Here is a 21,640-nt window from a genome sequence, read left to right on the forward strand (position 1 = left end):
GTAGCCTCGTCTCTCGAGACAAGACAGGCGACAACATTTCAGAATCACGAGGGATGGAATCTTACAGGGCTGCACAGTCTGGCTTCGGTTACTCGTAACCCACAACCCGCTCACCCGCCTCCTCGCCCAGTTCTCCCTTACCTTGGTGGAGCGGGTTTTGCTGAAGACGTTCCAAAACCTCAGCGTCTCGTCCCCGGCGCCCGTCACAATGGCCTCTCCGTCGGGTGACATTGCCTGCAGAAGGGAAGGAGAAGAAGAAGAAGAGTTTGGATTTGATATCCCACCTTTCACTCCCTTTAAGGAGTCTCAAAGCGGCTAACAATCTCCTTTCCCTTCCTCCCCCACAACAAACACTCTGTGAGGTGAGTGGGGCTGAGAGACTTCAGAGAAGTGTGACTGGCCCAAGGTCACCCAGCAGCTGCACGTGGAGGAGCAGAGAATCGAACCCGGTTCCCCAGATTACGAGTCCACCGCTCTTAACCACTGCACCACACTGGAGGGGGGGTGGACGGCCGTGGTTCAATGGGAGAGCAAGTCATGGATATCAGGCTCTCCCCATTCAAGCCCATGAGGACTAGCTCCTTAACTTTAGATTTAGCGGAACACGTGCCCCCCCCCCCCGCCTGAAACCCCAGAGAGCCATTGCCAGCCAGGGCAGACAATATGGGGACAGGAGGGCACAATGGTTTGATTCTGTATAAAGCTTTTCTGCAGGTACCTAACCACTTTGTGAATCTAACTTTGGCCTCATTGAGGGGCAGTAATTCAATAGGAACAGGAAAATGAGAGTACCCCTAAACAAGAAAAAAAGCACTATATATGTATTAAATTTTCTGCATTGCAATTCAGAATACGCATTTAAACTCCCTTAAAATATCAACGACTTCCCTTCTTCTCTTTCCATGGTTCATTTTGCATATCCTAAATCCCTGCATAAGGGACGCGGGTGGCGCTGTGGGTTAAACCACAGAGCCTAGGACTTGCCGATCAGAAGGTCGGCGGTTCAAATCCCCGCAATGACGGGGTGAGCTCCCGTTGCTCGGTCCCTGCTCCTGCCAACCTAGCAGTTCAAAAGCACCTCAAAGTGCAAGTAGATCAATAGGTACCACTCCGGCGGGAAGGTAAACAGCATTTCTGTGCGCTGCTCTGGTTCGCCAGAAGCGGCTTAGTCCTGCTGGCCACATGACCTGGAAGCTGTACGCCGGCTCCCTCGGCCAGTAAAGTGAGATGAGCGCCGCAACCCCAGAGCTTAATTAGTTTTGGCAGTTTAACTTTGTCCCCACGTGGGGTTTGTTGAAATGCTCAGAAGAAATCTGATTGGTTCACTCTGTAAAAAGTTCTTTTGTGAATAAAACGACCTGGGCCAGGTGCTGGAGGCACACAGACAGAGACTATTATACGCATCTGTCAGGACTGCCGCTAGGTCCCAGCTCACAGAGGACCAACGCCCAGTGGATGTTATATACAAAAGTCTTTATTAAAGTTTAGTTTCCATTTCCAAGCTCTGGGCGCGCAGACCCACGTCTCGGCGCTAGACCGGCTAAGTCCCCTCTGACTCACTGCTCCACCCACACCAGTTTAAGATTCTAGCCCGGCTCCACCTCTTGCGCTGCTCTTTCCTGCGCTGGGTCCTTCTGCCCTCTGGGGTTCCCTCCTTCCTGGACTCCTCTGACGCTGAGCCTCCTGAGTCTTGCCCCTCCCTCCGGCGGGCTTTAGGACCTGGCTCCCTTCCCGGGCTCCCCGCTGTGCCGCGCTCCTGTACATTTGAACTTGGCGCGCGCGCCCAGCCGGTGACTTTCCTTCTGACCGTTTCCCCGCTTCCTGATGTGGGCGTTGCCAAACCTGACTCCTCTCCTCCCTCTGGTGGTGAGGACACTGGTCCCGACTCCTGGGACTCCCCCTCCCCACTGCGCTCTGGTGGAGACACTGGTCCTGATCTCCAGCTGCTGCTCAGGGACTCCCCGCTGGCCCCTTCCTCCTGGGGCTTCCCCCCTGGACCCCCCTTCGCTCTGGCCACCGGCGCTCCCTTCTGTGAGTCCTCCGATTCGCTAGAGAGGCTTGTGGAATAACTCTGGCCACTGTCACTGCCTGCGCCCCCCTCGTACTCCTCCTCCTCACTCTCCATTTGCTCCCCCTCCTGTGTCTCTCCTTCTGAACCCCTGACAGCATCCTTCCCAGAGTCTATTTGGTTCAAGCCTCTGTGTGTATTCTTATTAATCAGAGTTCAATCCTTCCTTTGCTTTGGGAACGCCTCAGTTCCCTGGCAGGGAATGTTTCTGGGATGGAGGGAGGTTGCTGCAAAGGATGGACACACCCCCTAAAAAAGCTACCCACTCTGCCTCAGATTTTGGAGCTGCTTTTGCATTCAAAGTACCCCAGAACGAAGGAAAAAAGAAAACCAACGAATAACAACAACAATCCGTGTGTAGGTAAGAGGGCATAAAGGCAGGATACAGAGGGGGTTTATTTTTTGGGACGGGCAGTTACTCACCAGGTAGAGGACTCTGTAAGAATGCCCGGTTAGCTTTGCGACTTGAGTCAAGGAGGGGTATTTCCAGACGAGGATTTGGTTCTGAGAGTATCCGTGAGTGCTCACCTAGAGAGAAAAAGAGAGAGAGAGATGAGTATGTGAAAAAATGGGAAGTGTAATGTTGGTGGATCAACAACTCCTTGAAAGATTCCATCAACGGTGTCTCTGGAAATTTTTACACATCACCTGGTATATCAGGCAAACTAATGCCAGTGTACTGGAAGAAGCAAAGATTGCCAGTGTCAAAGCAATAATTCTTCAACATAAACTTTGTTGGACGGGTCATGTTGTGCAGATGCCTGATTATCGTCTTCAAAGCAACTACAATGGTACCTCGGGTTAAGTACTTAATTCGTTCCGGAGGTCTGTATTTAACCTGAAACTGTTCTTAACCTGAAGCACCACTTCAGCTAATGGGGCCTCCTGCTGCCACCACGCCGCCGGAGCACGATTTCTGTTCTTATCCTGAAGCACTGTTTCCAGGTTAGCGGAGTCTGTAACCTGAAGCGTATGTAACCTGAGGTACCACTGTACTCTATTCCGAACTTAAGAATGGAAAGCGTAATGATGATGGACAACAAAAGAGGTTCAAAGACTCTTTCAAGGCAAATTTGGGGTGCGGGAGGTGCTGTGGGTTAAACCACAGAGCCTAGGGCTTGCCGATCAGAAGGTCGGCAGTTCGAATCCCCGCAATGACGGGGTGAGCTCCCGTTGCTCGGTCCCTGCTCCTGCCCACCTAGCAGTTCGAAAGCACGTCAAAGTGCAAGTAGATAAATAGGTACCGCTCCGGCGGGAAGGTAAACGCCGTTTCCATGCGCCGCTCTGGTTCGCCAGAAGCGGCTTAGTCCTGCTGGCCACATGACCCAGAAGCTGTACGCCGGCTCCCTCGGCCAGTAAAGCGAGATGAGCACCGCAACCCCAGAGTCGGCCACAACTGGACCTCATGGTCAGGGGTCCCTTTACCTTTAAGTAACTAGGAAAATAAAGTGCCAGCCCTCCAGGGGACGGGCAGGCGAAGGATAGAGGGAAACACAAAGGGGACGAGGGCTTTCTTACCAGCTCATTGGCGTGCTTGGACCAGGCGAGGTTGCAGACTTGCGACCCGGTGTCAATGCACTGCAGAGGCTGTCCGGTCAGCGTGTTCCAGAAACGTATACAGCGGTCCGCCGTCCCGCCGCCGGAAGCCAGCAGCCCGTGCTGGTGGGGGGACCAGGCGATCGCCTTGACGGCCGCAAGGTGCTCTGTGTACTGCTGGACTGGGCTGAGGCTGGAGTGGTTCCACACGAGGAGCTGCGAGGGAGCAAGAGGGAGCCGTCATCGGCAGCCTTGTTTTTCAGGCAGGGGGCGCCAGAGCTACAGAGTTTTGTCTGAGACCCTCCCTGCCCACAGACTGTCTCACCAGAGTGGTGCATGCTCTAGTTATCTCTCGCTTGGACTACTGCAATGCCCTCTCCATGGGGCTGCCTTTGAAGGTGACCCGGAAACTGCAACTAATTCAGAATGCGGCAGCCAGACTGGGGACTGGGAGCGGCCGCCGAGATCATATAACACCAGTCTTGAAAGACCTACATTAGCTCCCAGTACGTTTCCAAGCACAATTCAAAGCGTTGGTGCTGACCCTTGAAAGCCCTAAACGGTTCTGTATCCCTGAAGGAGCCTTTCCACCCCCATCTTCCAGCCCAGACACCGGGGTCCATCTCCCAAGGGCCTTCTAGCAGTTCCCTCCCTGCGAGAAGTGAGGTTACTGGGAACCAGGCAGAGGGCCGTCTTGGTGATGGCACCCGCCCTCTGGAATGCCCTCCCACCAGATGTCAAGGAAATAAGCAACTATGTGACTTTTAGAAGACATCTGAAGGCAGCCCTGTTTAGGGAAGCTTTTAATGTTTAATAGACTATTGTATTTTAATATTCTGTTGGAAGCCGCCCAGAGTGGCTGGGGAAACCCAGCCAGATGGGCGGGGTATAAAGAATAAATTATTGTTGTTGTTGTTATCAATTACCCTTGCTGGTACCTTTCCCAGGAAAATCAGAGGTTCACTACGTCAGGTTCCTATTGGAAGACCGGACAAACGCTAGAACATTGGCAGTTTTTATCGGTGGTTGCAAACCGATGATCCCTATCTTTAAGTCTGAACAAAATGCTTGTTTAACCTGGAGGTAGGATGTCGGAATTGTGCATTGCTTTGTAACAATTTGTTGTGTCTCTCGACCGTACTAAAGATTGATTATTATTGTTACTCTGCTAAATATACACTGGGATCTGCTCTGGATCAAGGAGTGTGGTGGAGTCTCATTTAAGCAGAGGCTTGACAACCATATGTCAGGAGTGCTCTGATGGTGTTTCCTGCTTGGCAGGGGTTTGGACTCGATGGCCCTTGTGGTCTCTTCCAAGTCTACGATTCTATGATTCAATACTGAGTAGAATTCCACGGCAACTGTACCTCGTACCTACGGGACCGCTTCTCCCGGTCTGCCCCACGGAGAGCCTCAAGGTCCATAAATAACAACACCCTAGAGGTCCCGGGCCCTAAGGAAGTTAGATTAGCCTCAAACAGAGCCAGGGCCTTCTCAACACTGGCTCCGTCCTGGTGGAACGCTCTGCCTCATGAGACCAGGGACCTGCAGAATCTGATCTCTTTCCGCAGGGCCTGTAAGACAGAGTTGTTCCGCCTGGCCTTTGGCTTAGAATCAACTTGATCCCCTTCCCCTTTTTATTTTTCCTTTCTCCTCCTATGAAGAGATTGCACCCTATTTGTTTTAATGTTGTATCTTAAATCTTCAAAATTGCATTTTAATCAACTTGTTTTTATTATTGGTTGTTAGCCGCCCTGAGCCCGGTCTTGGCTGGGGAGGGCGGGGTATAAATAAATTATTATTATTATTATTATTATTATTATTATTATTATTATTATTATTATTATTATTTTCCAAAAAAATCATTAGTTTTCACAATATTATAAACAAACAAACAAACAAACACACAAGACAAACAAACATAAATCATAGCCTTATTGAAAATTACAGTAATTAACTTTGTTAAGTGACTTCCTCGCTTCCACTTGATTGAATTTCATTGCATGTCCTTTTAACGGTTTTCCAAATCCCAATTTTTATGAAATTTAACTTAAAACATTAACATCCTTAGATCTTCACCTTATGGAATTAAAACAGATTAATTCATCACTTAACATAAATAAAATCCTAAGCCCATTAGGTATCTGCAAGCTATTTGCAGTTAGTTTAACTTAACAAATTTAACTAAATAATCATTAAATCTATTCCACTCTTCCTGATACTCCTCCCCCTTCTGGTCGTGGACTCTTCCGGTTAGGTCGGCTAGCTCCGAAAATTCCGTCATCTAATTCTTATTATTACCTTGTTGTCGTTCCCGCCGGACGCGAGGAGCTGGTGGTCAGTCGACCACTTGAGCCCGCAGACCTCTTGCCTGTGGCCTTGAAGGCGGCGCTCGGACTGAAGGGGAGGTGTCCGGATATCTCTCTGCAGGATCATCCGGTCCCGGCTGCCGGAAGAGAGCTGGTCCGCGTTCCACGCCAGGGCACCTGGAGCATTGATAATAATAATAATAAACTTTATTTATATCCCGCCCTCCCCAGCCGAAGCCGGGCTCAGGGCGGCTAACAACAATAAGATAGAAGAAGTGTGCATGCACACGAAAGAAGAAGTGTGCATGCACACGAAAGCTCATACCAAGAACTGACTTAGTTGGTCTTTAAGGTGCTACTGGAAGGAATTTTTTTTTGTTTTAACAATAAGATAGTACAACATTCTAAAATCATTCTAAAATCATTTCATTATAAAATTAATTCAACTCAAAATGATGGCAACCATTAGGCCAAAGTTCTGTGAAGATTGCCAAAGGAGGGAGTCAGGCTGTGCCCTGGCCAAAGGCCTGGTGGAACACTCTGTCTTGGTGGAACACTCTGTCTTGCAGGCCCTGCGGAAAGATGCCAAGTCCCTAGTCTCCTGTGACAGAGCATTCCACCAGATCGGAGCCACAGCTGAAAAAGCCCTGGCTCTGGTTGAGGCCAGCCTAACCTCTCTGTGGCCTGGGACCTTCAGGATGTTTTTGTTTGAAGACCGTAAGGTCCTCCGTGGGACATACCAGGAGAGACGGTCCTGTCGGTACAAGGGTCCTAGGCCGTATAGGGCTTTAAAGGTTAAAACCAGCACCTTAAACCTGATCCTGTACTCCACTGGGAGCCAGTGCAGCTGGTATAGCACCGGGTGAATGTGATCCCGCAGTGAGGACCCCGTAAGGAGTCTCGCCGCAGCATTCTGCACCCGCTTGAGTTTTTGGGGAGGCGCGGGGAGGAAGGGATGCAGACAGACTCAGGGAAACTGAACACCCTGGCACCATCAGTGAGCGCCCATGTGCCCCTGCTTGTTAGAAACACCGCCCACCGCTTGCTGAGCCTCCCTTGCTTCTATTGGCTGAGCTGCTGTGAGGTCACAGCATGCCCACAAACACTCCGACCCACCCAGAGTTAAGCCACCAGCAGCAGAACCACCAGTGAAACGGATATCACTCTTAGACCCTCCAACACACAGGCCTTGTTGTTGAGGCTGCCCAGAACAGGGCCTTCTCGGTGGTAGTTCTGTGTGTGTTGTATGTTCTCCCTAGTGACATGTGGCTGTCTCCCCACTGAAGAAGCGTCTCCACCCCCATCGTCCAGCCCGGACGCTACGATCCGGCACCGAGGGCCTTCTGGCGGTTCCCTCCCCGAGAGAAGCAAAGCTACAGGGAACCCGGCAGAGGGCCTTCTCGGTGGTGGCTCCCGCCCTGCCGTCAGATGTCAAGATGAGTCACTATAGAACCTTTAGAAGAACACCAGAAGGCAGCCATATATAAGGAAGCTTTCCAATGTTTAATTATGTTTTTATAGATGTTGGAAGCCGCCTAGAGTGGCTGTGGCTAGCCAGTCAGATGGGTAGGATACGAATACAGTGGTACCTTGGTTCTCAAACTTAATCAGTCCCGGAAGTCTGTTCCAAAACCAAAGCGTTCCAAAACCATGGTGCGATTTCCCATAGAAAGCAATGCAAAACGGATTGATCCGTTCCAGACTTTTGAAAACCCCTAAAACAGCCATTGAACATGGATTTTACTACCTAACGAGACCATTGATCCATGAAACGAAAGCAATAAACAGTGTACTGCAGTCACACAATCCATCAGTAGCTGAACTGGGATCCACACAGTCACCAAAACAAAACATAAAGAACCGCAGAAACGGAAAATAAATAGCAAAGACAGACAGACCTCAGCGTAACACTCAAATCAGAAGCGGAACACTCAAAACGGGGCACGTTCGGCTTCCGAAAATAGTTCGCAAACTGGAACACTTAACTTCCGGGTTTGCAGTGTTTGGGTTCCAGGTTGTTTGAGTTCCAAGGCGTTTGAGAACCAAGGTACCACTGCAATAAATTACTATTAATATTCTTATTTCTGCAGGGCTTCGCACGGGGCTTTTAGGAAATCGGCGTTCCGTTTCCGCGTTCTGCTTGACCCACTTTCGATATACGATACAATATATGATATCTTTGTCATTGTCCCATGCAGAACAATGAAATTGAAAAACTACATAAAACTAAACTACTACAAAACTACATAAAGCATTCAAAACCCCCTAAAAACTCTGAAACCGCATTTTTAAATACACTATACTATAGAGACCCCTTATGCTGCGTTTAGAACCAGAATTGCTTTTGCGTAGAAACTGTTTCTCAGGCGGCTAGTCCTGGTCTTTATAACCCTATACCTTCTTCCAGAAGGCAGAAGCTGAAAGAGATCATTTCCGGGGTGTGCACTATCCTGCGCCATCTCTGCCGCTTTCTTATGGCACCTGGAAGCATAGATTTGGCCCAAGGTGGGAATCATAGAATCCTAGAGTTGGAAGAAACCCCAAGGGCCATCGAGTCCAACCCCCTGCCAAGCAGGAAACACCATCAGAGCACTCCTGACATATGGTTGTCAAACCTCTGCTTCAAGACCTCCAAAGAAGGAGACTCCACCACACTCCTGGGCAGCAAATTCCACTGTCAAACAGCTCTTACTGTCAGGAAGTTCTTCCTAATGTTTAGGTGGAATCTTCTTGCTTGTAGTTTGGATCCATTGCTCCGTGTCCGCTTCTCTGGAGCAGCAGAAAACAACCTTTCTCCCTCCTCTATGTGACATCCTTTTATATATTTGAACATGGCTATCATATCACCCCTTAACCTCCTCCTCTTCTCCAGGCTAAACATGCCCAGCTCCCTTAGTCGTTCCTCATAAGGCATCGTTTCCAGGCCTTTGACCATTTTGGTTGCCCTCCTCTGGACACGTTCCAGTTTGTCAGTGTCCTTCTTGAACTGTGGTGCCCAGAAATGGACACAGTACTCCAGGTGAGGTCTGACCAGAGCAGAATACAGTGGCACTATTACTTCCCTTGATCTAGATGCTATACTCCTCTTGATGCAGCCCAGAATTGCATTGGCTTTTTTAGCTGCCGCGTCACACTGTTGGCTCATGTCAAGTTTGTGGTCAACCAAGACACCTAGATCCGTTTCACATGTCCTGCTCTCAAGAGCGCACCCAATTATTCTCTCTGCAGTCTTTACAACCCTGGACAGCATTGTTTTTCCCCTGGCCGTGCAGCTCCCAAACCACACACACAGACCATAGCTTAATACGCTCTCCACAGTGCAATGGTAAAATGTCGTCAACAGGTCCTTGGAGAGATTGTTTTCCCTTACCTACTCTGGCTGTGTGCCCTTCCAGCATGGAGAGCTTTTTCCCGGCTCCGGCATCCCAGATCTGTACAAAACCCTTGTGGGTCCCGACTGCCACCAAGTTGCCCTAATTGGGGAGAAGGGATGCATGATCCTCATCATCAATCTTTATTAAGGCCCAGAGACCCAACAAATCATTACCAAGCAAAACACAATTCCGACAGCCTGCCTCCAGGTTAAACAAGCATTTTGTTCAGAGTATAGGGATCACTGGTTCTTGCAACCACCCATAAAAACTTGGCCACTGCTCACGTTCTAGCGTTTGTCCGGTCTTCCAATAGGAACCTGACATAGTGAGACTCTGATTTTCCCAGGAAAGGTACCAGCAAGGGGAATATCAGTTCAGCCCTGGCTTGCTCGTATTTTGCACAGTGCAGCAAAATATGATTTATGGAATCGATGTCTTGAGCCCACGAGCAAAGTCTGTCCTGGTAGGGAACTCCTCGCAACACTGCAGAAGGAAAGACGTTTAGTCTGGCTTTGGTGAAAAGCCTTCGATAGTTTGGTACTGTCAGGTTTTTAATGTAAGGTGTTAACTTAAAAACATGCCCATATTGTACTCCTACTGCCAGCAGACTGCAGACTGCGTGTGATTGAGAGCGCAAGTCACTGTGTGCATTATCCCATAATCTTTGCTTTAACGTCTTTAGGGCGCCTTCATAACCCAGGTAGTACAGTTGGGGGGGGGGGGAGACAGACCAATAGAGGTGACTTTTTTAGCCATGGTTTTCTGCCATTTGCTGGTCAAGTGTTGGTACAAACCCTTCCCGAGATCAAACACTGAAATCCTGTGCCAATGTTTTAGGGCAGCCCACCACGCTTTAGTTGAAATTGGGCCTTCACCAGCTTCTAACAGAAGTACAGACTTGGGGACACAGTTGGGTACCTGCAGCAGAGATGGTAGAAATTTTGCCTGAAAGCCATCTAGCTTTGGCAGGTCCCCATTATGCCAGAGAAGGGATGCAAAGGGTGAGAACCTCCGAGAGCCAGGTGGAAAAGCTTGGAGGGCCACATTCAGCCCCGGGACAAAGGGTCCCTCCCCCCCCACCCAGTCTCGCCATCACAGCCCTGCCCGCCATTCGCAACCGCTGAGCTTCGGCGGAAACCCAACGGCGTACTCACCCGCTCAGACCACCCGACGGAGGTGACGGAATCGCCTTCCACGGAGAGGTCGCACAGCCGGGTCACCTTGGGAGAAAGAGGGGAGACGGGGAAGAAAGATTGAGAAAAAAGGAGAGGGCACTGGGAAGGAAAGCAGGAGAGGCTGTTGACATCGTAGGCCTCCCATAAGCAGCCTCGTCCCCAGCAAGGAAGCATAAGACCGTAATAATAATAACAGTAAGAGTTTCATTCTACATAAGAGCCTGACTGCTGGATCAGTGCAACGGCCCACCAACTGCTAAAGGTAAAGGTAAAGTGACCCCTGACCATTAGGTCCAGTCGTAACCGACTCTGGGGTTGCGGCGCTCATCTCGCTTTCCTGGCCGAGGGAGCCGACGTACAGCTTCCGGGTCATGTGGCCAGCAGGACTAAGCCGCTTCTGGCGAACCAGAGTAGCACACAGAAATGCCGTTTGCCTTCCTGCCGGAGCGGTACCTATTGATCTACTTGCACTTTGAGGTGCTTTTGAACTGCTAGGTGGGCAGGAGCAGGGACCGAGCAACGGGAGCTCACCCCGTCATTGCGGGGATTTGAACCGCCGACCCTCCGATCGGCAAGCCCTAGGCTCTGTGGTTTAACCCACAGCGCCACCCGCGTCTCCACCAACTGTTAGAAATGCCTTTTTTCTTTATTTTGGAAAATTAAAAAGGGGAAGAACACTTTTGTGCCTAAGCAGATTTGATTAAAATATATATACAGTGGAACCTCAGTTTTTGAGAGTCTCGGAAGCCGAATGTTTCGGTTTTCAAATGCTGGAAACCCAAAATTGCTTGTTTTCGAACGTGCCTCAGAAGTCAAACAACTCCCAAGGCGCATTTCTCGATTTCTCCAATGGAATCTTCTGGCCACCCACTGCACCTTGGCTGTCGGACGTTTCGGAAGTCGAACGGTCTTCTGGAACGGATTGCGTTTGACGACCGAGGTTCCACTGTGTGTGTGTGTGTGTGTATATATATACACATGCACAAAGTTCATCTGCTATTGGGAAGAACCCTCAAGTTTTAGGCAGGAGTTGTTATTTGGGGACACGCCCCCTCTCCAAAGCCCCTGGAGCAGGGACTCAGGCAGAGAAGCAACAGGCAGACTCAGCCGAGGGATGGAACATTTTGCCGGGCCTCCCGTTAAGAGGCCAATTCAAAAGAGGCGAGAGGAAGGCAAAGGTGAAGGTTATCCAATACCATGTCTCTGGAAAGGGAGAGTTTTTCTTCCAATAGCTGTTTTTTTGTTTGTTTCGTAATCAGTGCCGGATTAATGTACAGGCTAAACAAGCTCTAGCTTAGGGCGCCAGTCTCTTTGGGCCCCCCCAAAAAATTAAAGGAACAAAACAACTGGATGGACATTTCCAAAATATAAGATAAGAAATAAAATCAAACTTACATACAGCAACAGTGTTTTGTGTTGTGTAGGCTCCTATGATATAAGTCACGGGCCCCGCCAACTCCCTAAAATATCACTGTTTTTTTTCATTTCTGTACAGTGGTACCTCAGGTTAAGAACTTAATTTGTTCTGGAGGTCCGTTCTTAACCTGAAACTGTTCTTAACCTGAAGCACCACTTTAGCTAATGGGGCCTTCTGCTGCCGCTGCGCCGCCACTGCACGATTTCTCTTCTCATCCTGAAGCAAAGTTCTTAACCCGAGGTACTATTTCTGGGTTAGTGGAGTCTGTAACCTGAAGCGTATGTAACCCGAGGTATCACTATATACGGTGGTACCTTGTATTTATATAATTGTATTTCAGTTCAACAATTACTTTGATAAAATACCTATTTTATGATGTACAAGTGGCTTGAGATACCTATTAGGTCCACAAATGACCATATAGCATAGATTCAACCCAAAAAGCGGTGACAATTTGTTGTTGACAAAGGACAGCTGGACATATAAAGGGCCCCATTACCTTCAGTAGCTTAGGGCCTCATCAAACCTAGAATCATAGAATCCTAGAGTTGGAAGAGACCACAAGGGCCATCGAGTCCAACCCCCTGCCAAGCAGGAAACACCATCAGAGCACTCCTGACATATGGTTGTCAAGCCTCTGCTTAAAGACCTCCAAAGAAGGAGACTCCACTACACTCCTTGGCAGCAAATTCCACTGTCAAACAGCTCTTACTGTCAGGAAGTTCTTCCTAATGTTGAGGTGGAATCTTCTTTCTTGTAGTTTGGATCCATTGCTCCGTGTCCGCTTCTCTGGAGCAGCAGAAAACAACCTTTCTCCCTCCTCTATGTGACATCCTTTTATATATTTGAACATGGCTATCATATCACCCCTTAACCTCCTCTTCTCCAGGCTAAACATGCCCAGCTCCCTTAGCCGTTCCTCATAAGGCATCGTTTCCAGGCCTTTGACCATTTTGGTTGCCCTCCTCTGGACACGTTCCAGTTTGTCAGTGTCCTTCTTGAACTGTGGTGCCCAGAACTGGACACAGTACTCCAGGTGAGGTCTGACCAGAGCAGAATACAGTGGCACTCTTACTTCCCTTCATCTAGATGCTATACTCCTATTGATGCAGCCCAGAATTGCATTGGCTTTTTTAGCTGCCGCGTCACACTGTTGGCTCATGTCAAGTTTGTGGTCAACCAAGACTCCTAGATCCTTTTCACATGTACTGCTCTCAAGCCAGGTGTCACCCATCTTGTATTTGTGCCTCTCATTATTATTTTTTTGCCCAAGTGCAATACTTTACATTTCTCCCTGTTAAAATTCATCTTGTTTGTTTTGGCCTAGTTCTCTAATCTGTCAAGGTCGTTTTGAAGTGTGATCCTGAACCTAAATATGGCCCTGGTTGTAACGTAAGAAAATAAGAAGGAAGGGGACACACACACACACACACACACACTCGACTTTACCTGGCTGGTACAGGCACTCCACAGGTAAACACAAGTTCCGAGGCCGACGCTGAGGACGTTAAGGGACGACCAGTCGACCAGGTTTAGGTAGAAGTCGTCCTGAAGTTCCGGAGCATCCAGTACTTTGAAGGGGATCTTGGAGATTTTCCTCGTGGGCTTCCGAGGAGACCGTAGCAGCTTTTGGCTGTTTCGGCCGCGTGGGAAATTGGGGAAGAGGAAGAAGGAGGTGTGAAGAGGGAGGAAGCATCATTATTCCCTCCAAACAGGGTGGATTTGATTTAAATAAAATCAATCTAAATCACAATCGACCGAAGTCTAAATCAAATCTAAATCATGATCTAAATCAAAACGATCTACATCACAATCTAAATCAAATAGATCTAAATCACGATTCAAACCGCGATTTAAATCACTAGTCAGTAAGACTTGATTTTTATTTTTAAACAGAAAGACTCGTTCTTGCTGGTATCATCTTAACATTTACAACCAGAGGAAAGTTTCGTTTTTGGAATGATAAATTTTCATTAGAGTTTTTTTTTTTTACAGTTATAGCAAATTGATTTGGTTACACTGTTAGAAATACATAAGACAGACAATTATGAAATTATTGTGAGCTTTAATAAGTTGACTGTTTATATTCGGACAGCTTTTCTGCTGTACCTCATGGGAAGGAGAAAAACAATCGCGGGTACCGCTGTACAATGTTAAAAAAGAGGCCTCAGTTCAGCATTGTGGAAAGATGCGCTCCAACTGTGTGCACAAAAAAGTTTCCAGCGAGTGTTTTAAAAAGTTGGCACAGAAGACGCACGCCGAATCTCTGGTGGCAGAGGGTTCCACAGGACTGGGCTGGTGACACTAAAAGCTCGGTTTCTTGTTGCTGTCGAAGGAGCTCCAACAATTCAGGGAGTGACCAGCGACGCTCCTGCAGGTGATCTCGGTGGTCGAGTCGCAGAAGGACCCTGGACCTTAGTTCTACCTGCCCAGCAGAGTAACTGAGAGGGGGCAACCTGTCTGAGGAGCCCCTTGTTATAGGAATTCTAAGGTCTTATATACAGTGGTGCCCTGCAAGACGAACGCCTCGCAAGACGGAAAACCCGCTAGACGAAAGGGTTTTCCGTTTTGGAGGTGCTTCGCAAAACGAATTTCCTATGGGCTTGCTTCGTAAGACGAAAATGTCTTGCAAGTTCCTGCGGGTTTTTTCCCCTTTCCCCCCCTTTTTCTAAGCCGCTAAGCCGCTTATCAGCTGATCCGCTAAACTGCTTATCAGCTGATCCGCTAAGCCGCTTATCAGCTGATCCGCTAAGCCGCTTATCAGCTGATCCGCTAAGCCGCTAATAGCGCTAATCCGCTAAGCCACTAATAGGCTTGCTTCGCAAGATGAAAAAACCGCAAAACGAAGAGACTCGCAGAACGGATTCTTTTCGTCTTGCGAGGCACCACTGTATATATATATAAAATAAACGTTCATGAACATACAAGGAAAACACATACGTAAGTTACAACAGAGCGTCTCCACCTTCTGCAACTTTCCACGAAGCAAGGTCATTTTCTCTTTTAAACCGGGCGACTGCAGAATCAGTGGTTTGGCTATATATACCGCTAAGCCACAGCAGGGTGTCTTCCCAAATTCCTGGCCAAAAAGGGGCTTATATGGCCCAGGATAGCTCCTGGGAAACCTCAATTAGAAAGGGAACCTACTTAAGGACTCTATACGGACTCTTGGGTACCCCATTAAGGGAAAAGGAGCAGTATTTTTCTTATAGCACCACCTCCGCAGAAAAACCTTCACGCTGTATTGTTGTGTTTCCTAAAACACTTCGCTAAAAAGGGAGCCCAAACCTTTTGTTGCTGACGGGCGAGAGCGAATAGGGGGAGACCTCATTGCCGTCGTCTGGGCTGGAGCGTTTCGTGGTGAGGGAGTACTGGACGGGCGAGAAGGCAGCACACACATTAAACCCAACATAAAGCTCAAACTGTTCTAAAGAAATAAAAAATCCATATTATTAAACAGGAAGCGCTAAGGCACCGCACCCACAGAAGGGAACCACAGATTATTAAATTGCAAAACCCTGACGGAAAAGGAATTTATTTTCTTCTTCTTGGCCTGGCGCCTATGAAGATATGATGGCAGCCATGGCCTGCCTCCCCAGGGATGGCTTTCTGCAAAGTAGGGAGCCACCACTGAGAAGGCCCTGTCGTTACCCTACGCACCTCCATCAAACAGCCCACGAAGGGCCTTGAGTGATGAACAAAGGGTTCGACAACAACAACAACAACAACAACACTGGTCTTGAAAGATCTGCATTGGCAACCAGTATGTTTCCGAGCACAATTCAAAGTGTTTGCGCCAGTGGCGTAGCGTGGGGGGTGCAGGGGGGGCCGACCGCACCAGGCGCAACATCTGGGGGGGGCGCTCACACTCGCAGCTCTCTGCCCCTACTTGGCTCACTCACTCTCTCTCACTGCAGTGCTGGCTGTGCGAATCCGATCCGAGCCGCCGGGTCGCCACCCACTGTGGAGGGGGTGGGTGCCAGGCGTGCGGTGTGGAGAGAGAGCGAGGGACTATCCGGGGGAGGGACAGTGCAGCGGCCGCCCAGCGCTGAGCGCGGGAGAGAACCACACCAGACCAGACCAGGCAGCAGCAAGAAGAAGCTGGCAGCAGCGGCAGGTTAGGGGTTAGCGGGCGCAAATTACTTGCCTTGCCCCGGGTGCTGACAACCCACGCTACGCCGCGGGTTGGCGCTGACCTTGAAAGCCCTAAACGACCCTGTATCTTTGAAGCAGTATGTCCACCCCGATCTCCCTCCTTGTGAGAAGTGAGGTTGCGGGGAACCAGGCAGAGGGCCTTCTCGGTGGTGGCACCCTTCCAGCAGATGTCAAGGAAATAAGCAACTATCTGACTTTTAGAAGACATCTGAAGGCAGCCCTGTTTAGGGAAGCTTTTAATGACTGATGTTTTGATGTATTTTTAATCTTTTGTTGGAAGCCGCCCAGAGTGGCTGGGGAAACCCACCCAGATGGGCAGGGCATAAGGGAACCAAAGGTTAATCCGGTTCGAACCCCTGCGGCAATCGCGAGGCTATGAGGCAGTGATTTTGTGCTGAGGTACGTAAGCCGCTTAGCAGATTTCTTGAAATATAAGGCAGCACACAAGTTTGAAAAAATAAGAACAAATCAATGGGGGGGGGTGGCTAACCGGTGCCGCCCCCCAGATGTTATGGGGCATCAACTCCCATCATACAGTAGAGACACAGGCTCCCCGCTCCTGCCTAAAGCACTGGTCTCCAAAACGGGCGTTTTTTTCCTCCACCCTCTTCATCCCTCTTTCCTTTTGGGTCTGAAGGAATGGGTTTCCCACACCCAAAACTGACTGCGCAGGCTGTTTGAAACTGCACCAACATCCCTATTTTTCCTTAGCTAAAATCCATTAACTTGAGCTCAGAGACAATGTATAAACGAAAACCCGGCTGTGCTCAGAGCTCTCTCCTTTATCAGTTTGTGATGGCAGGGATGACCCTGACTGCACCAGCAGAACAGAGAAGACACGTCCGTGCCTTATCTTATGTGCTGACCACAAAAGACGCGCAAGACCTAAGTCCGGAACAACGCCAGAAGCGTGTTCTCGGAGATGACGGCCTCTTCCTCCAAGATATGAGTAGGAACAGGTAGATCCTTTTATGGTCAGAAGTACAGGAAGGAAATCCCTTTTATGGTTAAGAATACCAGAGCAGTAATAATAATGATAATAATTTATTATTTGTACCCCGCCCATCTGGCTGGGTTTCCCCAGCCACTCTGGGCGGCTTCCACAGAAACCAAAAATACACTGAAATATCACACATTAAAAACTTCCCTGAACAGGGCTGCCTTAAGACGTCTTCTGAATGTCAGATAGTTGCTTATCGCCTTGACATATGATGGGAGGGTGTCACCACCGAGAAGACCCTCTGCCTGGTTCCCTGTAGCTTTGCTTCTCGCAATGAGGGGACCGACAGAAGGCCCTCGGAGCTGGACCTCAGCGTCCGGGCAGAACGATGGGGGTGGAGACACTCTTTCAGATATACTGGACCGAGGCCATTTAGGGCTTTGAAGGTCAACACCAGCACTTTGAATTGTGCTCAGAAACGTCCTGGGAGCCAATGTAGGTCTTTCAAGACCGGTGTTATGTGGTCTCAGCGGCCGCCCCCAGTCACCATATGTGATGTCAACCTGCATACATAGGCTGACGTGGATGGATTTATATGGGGATGAGGGAGAGGGTGACTGGAGGATATATACACTGCGTGAAACTGGTCATTTCTTTGGACTTGACCACGCAAGTGCCTTCTGCTATCCGGAGAGCAGAATAAACTCTTTCTCTGAACCAACCCTCGGTGTCGTTTGACCTCCTTCCTCCTGTCCCGGAGCAACGCAGACCCAATCCGTGAACTCCAACAAGGCTAGAGGTCATGTACACTGGACTGCCTGGGAGCGTTTTCGACCGAAGGGCGAGCCCCTTCAGAGTCAGCGGATGAAATGGAAAAAGCAAATACCGTGAAAAGGCTCTTTTTTTCCGGCGTGGAGGGCTGCAGCCTCCTGTCTTCCGTCTGGGGGTCTTGCACCTTCTCGATCCCGGCCCCCAAGAGCTCGTTCTTTAGCAAGGCTGAGTACGCAAGGCCATCTGCGGGGTTGAGAGAAGCAGGGGACCTTGAACTCAAGCCTCGTTTAAAATAAAACAAAAACACCAATGCAAGGTGCCTGCCTTTTCCTTGCTTAAAGAGTCTTTTTAAAGCACCATAATCTGGACACAAGGGTATATGTTTACATGACAAAAGCATTTACAAAAGCAAAGAATCAGGGTGAATAAAAATCAATGACTTTTTAATAATAATAATAATAATAATAATTGGATTTTCTTTATTTAAATCGGATTTTTTTTATTTGAATCGGATTTTTAAAATAAAACGCTTTTGGAGGAAAAATCTTTCTGTAAATTTTCTATTTAAGTTCCATTGTAGTCCAGCAATCAAAGAGGGGTGATAATCTCATTCCTCAAGTATTATAAAGAGGGCAAGCCAGAAGGGCATGCGCCACCGATTTGGGACGGCCGTCTCCACAGGAAAAGAAGCGTTTATCGTGTGGGATCTGTTGGAATCAAGTCCAGCCGAGGGCAAGACATTCAATCTTGCGAGGGTAAAAGCGCATCTATATTTTGGAATTGCTAGGTTATGCAGATAGGGTGCCAGAGAGTCGAAACGGGAAGGTGGAAAACAGTTACAGTGGTGCCTCGCAAGACGAAATTAATTCGTTCCGCGATTCTCTTCGTCTAGCCGTTTTTTCGTCTTGCGAAGCAAGCCCATTGACAGCTTAGCGGATTAGCGCTACAACTGTCAAGCGGCTTCCAGCGATCAGCTGTTAAGCGGCTTATCAGCGGAACAGCTGATAAGCGGCTTAGCGGCTTAAGAAAAGGGCGAAAAAAGCGGAAAAAAACCCGCGGGAGGATGCAAGATTTTTTTTCGTCTTGCAAAGCAACCCCATAGGGGAATTCGTTTTGCGAAGCACCTCCAAAACAGAAAACCCTTTCGTCTAGCGGGTTTTTCGTCTTGCAAGGCGTTCGTCTTGCGGGGCACCACAGTACAACCGTAGCAAACAGGAGCACCGAGTCGATGAGGAGAGGCAGAATAAAGAGATAGTCTTTTGCAGGGGGGGGCTGGTGGTGAACCAACAAGGACTCTTTATAGAGACTAAGAAATCTATTATGGCATAACCTCCTGTGATGACATGGACTGCAGCGTGTAAAAGCTAAACCAAAACAACACGGCAGTTATTTTGCTTTGAGGGACCCTCCTCTTTTCGTTGAACGGAAATAAACCTTGCAGTCTATCCAAACACAGAACACAGAGGCATAATAATAATAATAATGATAATGATAATTTTTAAGAGGCAGGTGTTCAGGTCTACCTTTGCCGTTGTCCGAAGTTGCGTCCTTTGCTTTTCTGTTTTGACTCGGGGACTTTTCGTTTTCCTGCGAAGCATAGAAAATGAGGGCTTGTTTGATGGTGCAAATCATTTTCTGGGGTTGCGGCGCTCATATCGCTTTACTAGCCGAGGGAGCCGGCGTACGGCTTCCAGGTCATGTGGCCAGCAAGACTAAGCCGCTTCTGGCAAACCAGAGCAGCGCACGGAAACGCCGTTTACCTTCCCGCCGGAGCGGTACCTATTTATCTACTTGCACTTTGACATGCTTTCGAACTGCTAGGTGGGCAGGAGCAGGGACCGAGCAATGGGAGCTCACCCCGTCATTGCGGGGATTCAAAGCGCCGACCTTCTGATCGGCAAGCCCTAGGCTCTGTGGTTTAACCCACAGTGCTACCCGCGTCCCTAATCGATCAATGTACCACACTATAAAATAAATACAATAGTATCCGGAACGGATTTAAGTTTGAGAGCCAAGGTATCACTGTAAAAAAAAGAAACCCCAAAAAACCAGCCAAGGGGACTTCCTTGTGACGCTCACGTTTATCCTGTGGAAACTGATGCTCCAATTTGCCCCGGCTCGGGATGGGATGAACCTGTCTCCGTGCTTGCTGGGAGATGACACGGGGGAATTCGAAGGCGTCAGGGTCCTCCTCATGTCGGCCACCTGCAATTTGTGGATGTCGGGGCGAGAAATCAGGCAACAGAGAAACACTCCCCTGTCATCAGAAGAGAGACCACCGTCGTTTCAACTTGGAACGGAGTTTCTTAAACTTTTAGATTTACTGCTTTTCTGACCCATACACCCCACCACCTGCCCTCTGAGAAACTAGTAGAGTCCTTCCTCTTTCCCTCCATTCTGTGGAACCCAGGGTGGATAAAAATCAATGGTTTTTTAAAATTGATTTTATTTTCAAAAATCAGATTTTTTGGAAGGAAAAATCATTCTAAAGATTTTCTATTTAAGTTACTTTACAGTCCAAAAGCTATTCATCAGGAAATAAGATTTTGTTTGTGTGCTGAAACTCAGTTGTTGTTTTTTATTGTTTAACCACATCCGTTAACAAACATGGATACATATGCTATAAAGTTATTGTTTCAGTTAAATAAATAGTTTAAATTGTTGTTAAGGAAATTACTTTTCTGCTGACAATAAAGTACAGCAGAAAAGCTATCCAAATATAAACACTTAACTTATTAAACCTCACAATGATTTCCTAATTATCTGTCTTATGTATGTCTAATATTATAACCAAAACACTATTTTCTGATATAACTGTAAAAACTATTCTGAAAATTTATCATTCCAAAAACGAATCCTTCATCTGGTCTGTAAATCTTAAGTTTATACCAGCAAGAATGAAGCTTTCTGCAAAAAATGATTTAAATGAAGTCTTAATGACTACTAGCGTTTTAAATTCAAACATACCATATCGTGGTTACTGCCATTATGCCAATTTAGGAACTGAATGGACTTTATCTCCTGACAATCCATTGGACTTTGGTTTCTCAGAACGTGTTCTGATTGCATATGATGTTTTGGTCTATGGAATTACACACTGCGATATATTATATGTTGAATTGTGTTTGAAACAGAAGTTACACAGCCCAAAAGCAGCCTGTTAGGTTGTGTGTCTTGTTACCAGGATTGCATTTTACGTAACCTACGGTTTAGTATTTTGAATTCTGGTGCTGGAGGAGACTCTTGAGAGTCCCATGGACTGCAAGAAGATCAAACCTCTCCATTCGGAAGGAAATCAGCCCTGAGTGCTCACTGGAAGGACAGATCCTGAAGCTGAGGCTCCAAGACTTTGGCCACCTCAGGAGAAGAGAAGACTCCCTGGAAAAGACCCTGATGTTGGGAAAGATGGAGGGCGCAAGGAGAAGGGGAGGACAGAGGACGAGATGGTGGGACAGTGTTCTCGAAGCGACCAGCATGAGTTTGACCAAACTGCGGGAGGCAGTGGAAGACAGGAGGGCCTGGCGTGCTGTGGTCTAGGGGGTCACCAAGAGGCGGACACGACTAAACGACAACAACACGGTTTAGTAGTGTTTTGCAAGACTTACGCAAGGCATCATGTTTTCGTTCTGGATGTTGATTTGGCGGAGAAGGCGTCTTTCGTAGTCTTGATCCATGGTGGAAGCGGTCAAGGGGCGCGGGTGAAGGAAAGAGGGGAAGCCAAGTGCCTTAGAACAGCCTCACGCCCTGATGTTCATGGAGAGCAGGGGGTCCAGGGAGTGCTGGGGGGGGGGGGGAGAGGAAAAAGGAAGCAGCACATTCAGACAACAGTTTGGGACCCCCAATGGTCATCCACTCCAACCCCCTTGCAATGCAGGAATCTCAGCTAAAGCATCCA

General features: G+C 48.4%; 2 protein-coding genes across 2 annotated transcripts in view; both read right to left on the reverse strand.

Annotated features, from left to right (window-relative positions):
• Positions 1–21,640, reverse strand: part of TEKTIP1 (tektin bundle interacting protein 1) — a 209,428-nt gene that overhangs the window by 11,563 nt on the left and 176,225 nt on the right. The window lies entirely within an intron of this gene.
• FZR1 (fizzy and cell division cycle 20 related 1) overlaps positions 1–21,640 on the reverse strand; it is a 29,497-nt gene that overhangs the window by 2,318 nt on the left and 5,539 nt on the right. The window contains exons 2-13 of the mRNA XM_083720534.1: positions 21,351–21,524; positions 19,825–19,950; positions 19,269–19,332; positions 17,861–17,988; positions 15,168–15,250; positions 13,329–13,512; positions 10,442–10,507; positions 9,284–9,386; positions 5,906–6,090; positions 3,587–3,820; positions 2,492–2,596; positions 142–234 (exon numbers count right to left, since the gene is read on the reverse strand). Coding sequence (XP_083576660.1) covers positions 142–234; positions 2,492–2,596; positions 3,587–3,820; positions 5,906–6,090; positions 9,284–9,386; positions 10,442–10,507; positions 13,329–13,512; positions 15,168–15,250; positions 17,861–17,988; positions 19,269–19,332; positions 19,825–19,950; positions 21,351–21,419 — 1,440 coding nt within the window. The 5' untranslated portion in view covers positions 21,420–21,524. The remainder of the gene's footprint in view (positions 1–141; positions 235–2,491; positions 2,597–3,586; positions 3,821–5,905; positions 6,091–9,283; positions 9,387–10,441; positions 10,508–13,328; positions 13,513–15,167; positions 15,251–17,860; positions 17,989–19,268; positions 19,333–19,824; positions 19,951–21,350; positions 21,525–21,640) is intronic.

Source organism: Podarcis gaigeae, assembly GCF_964106915.1.
Source record: "Podarcis gaigeae genome assembly, chromosome: 18".
In the NCBI taxonomy this organism is placed as follows: domain Eukaryota; kingdom Metazoa; phylum Chordata; class Lepidosauria; order Squamata; family Lacertidae; genus Podarcis; species Podarcis gaigeae.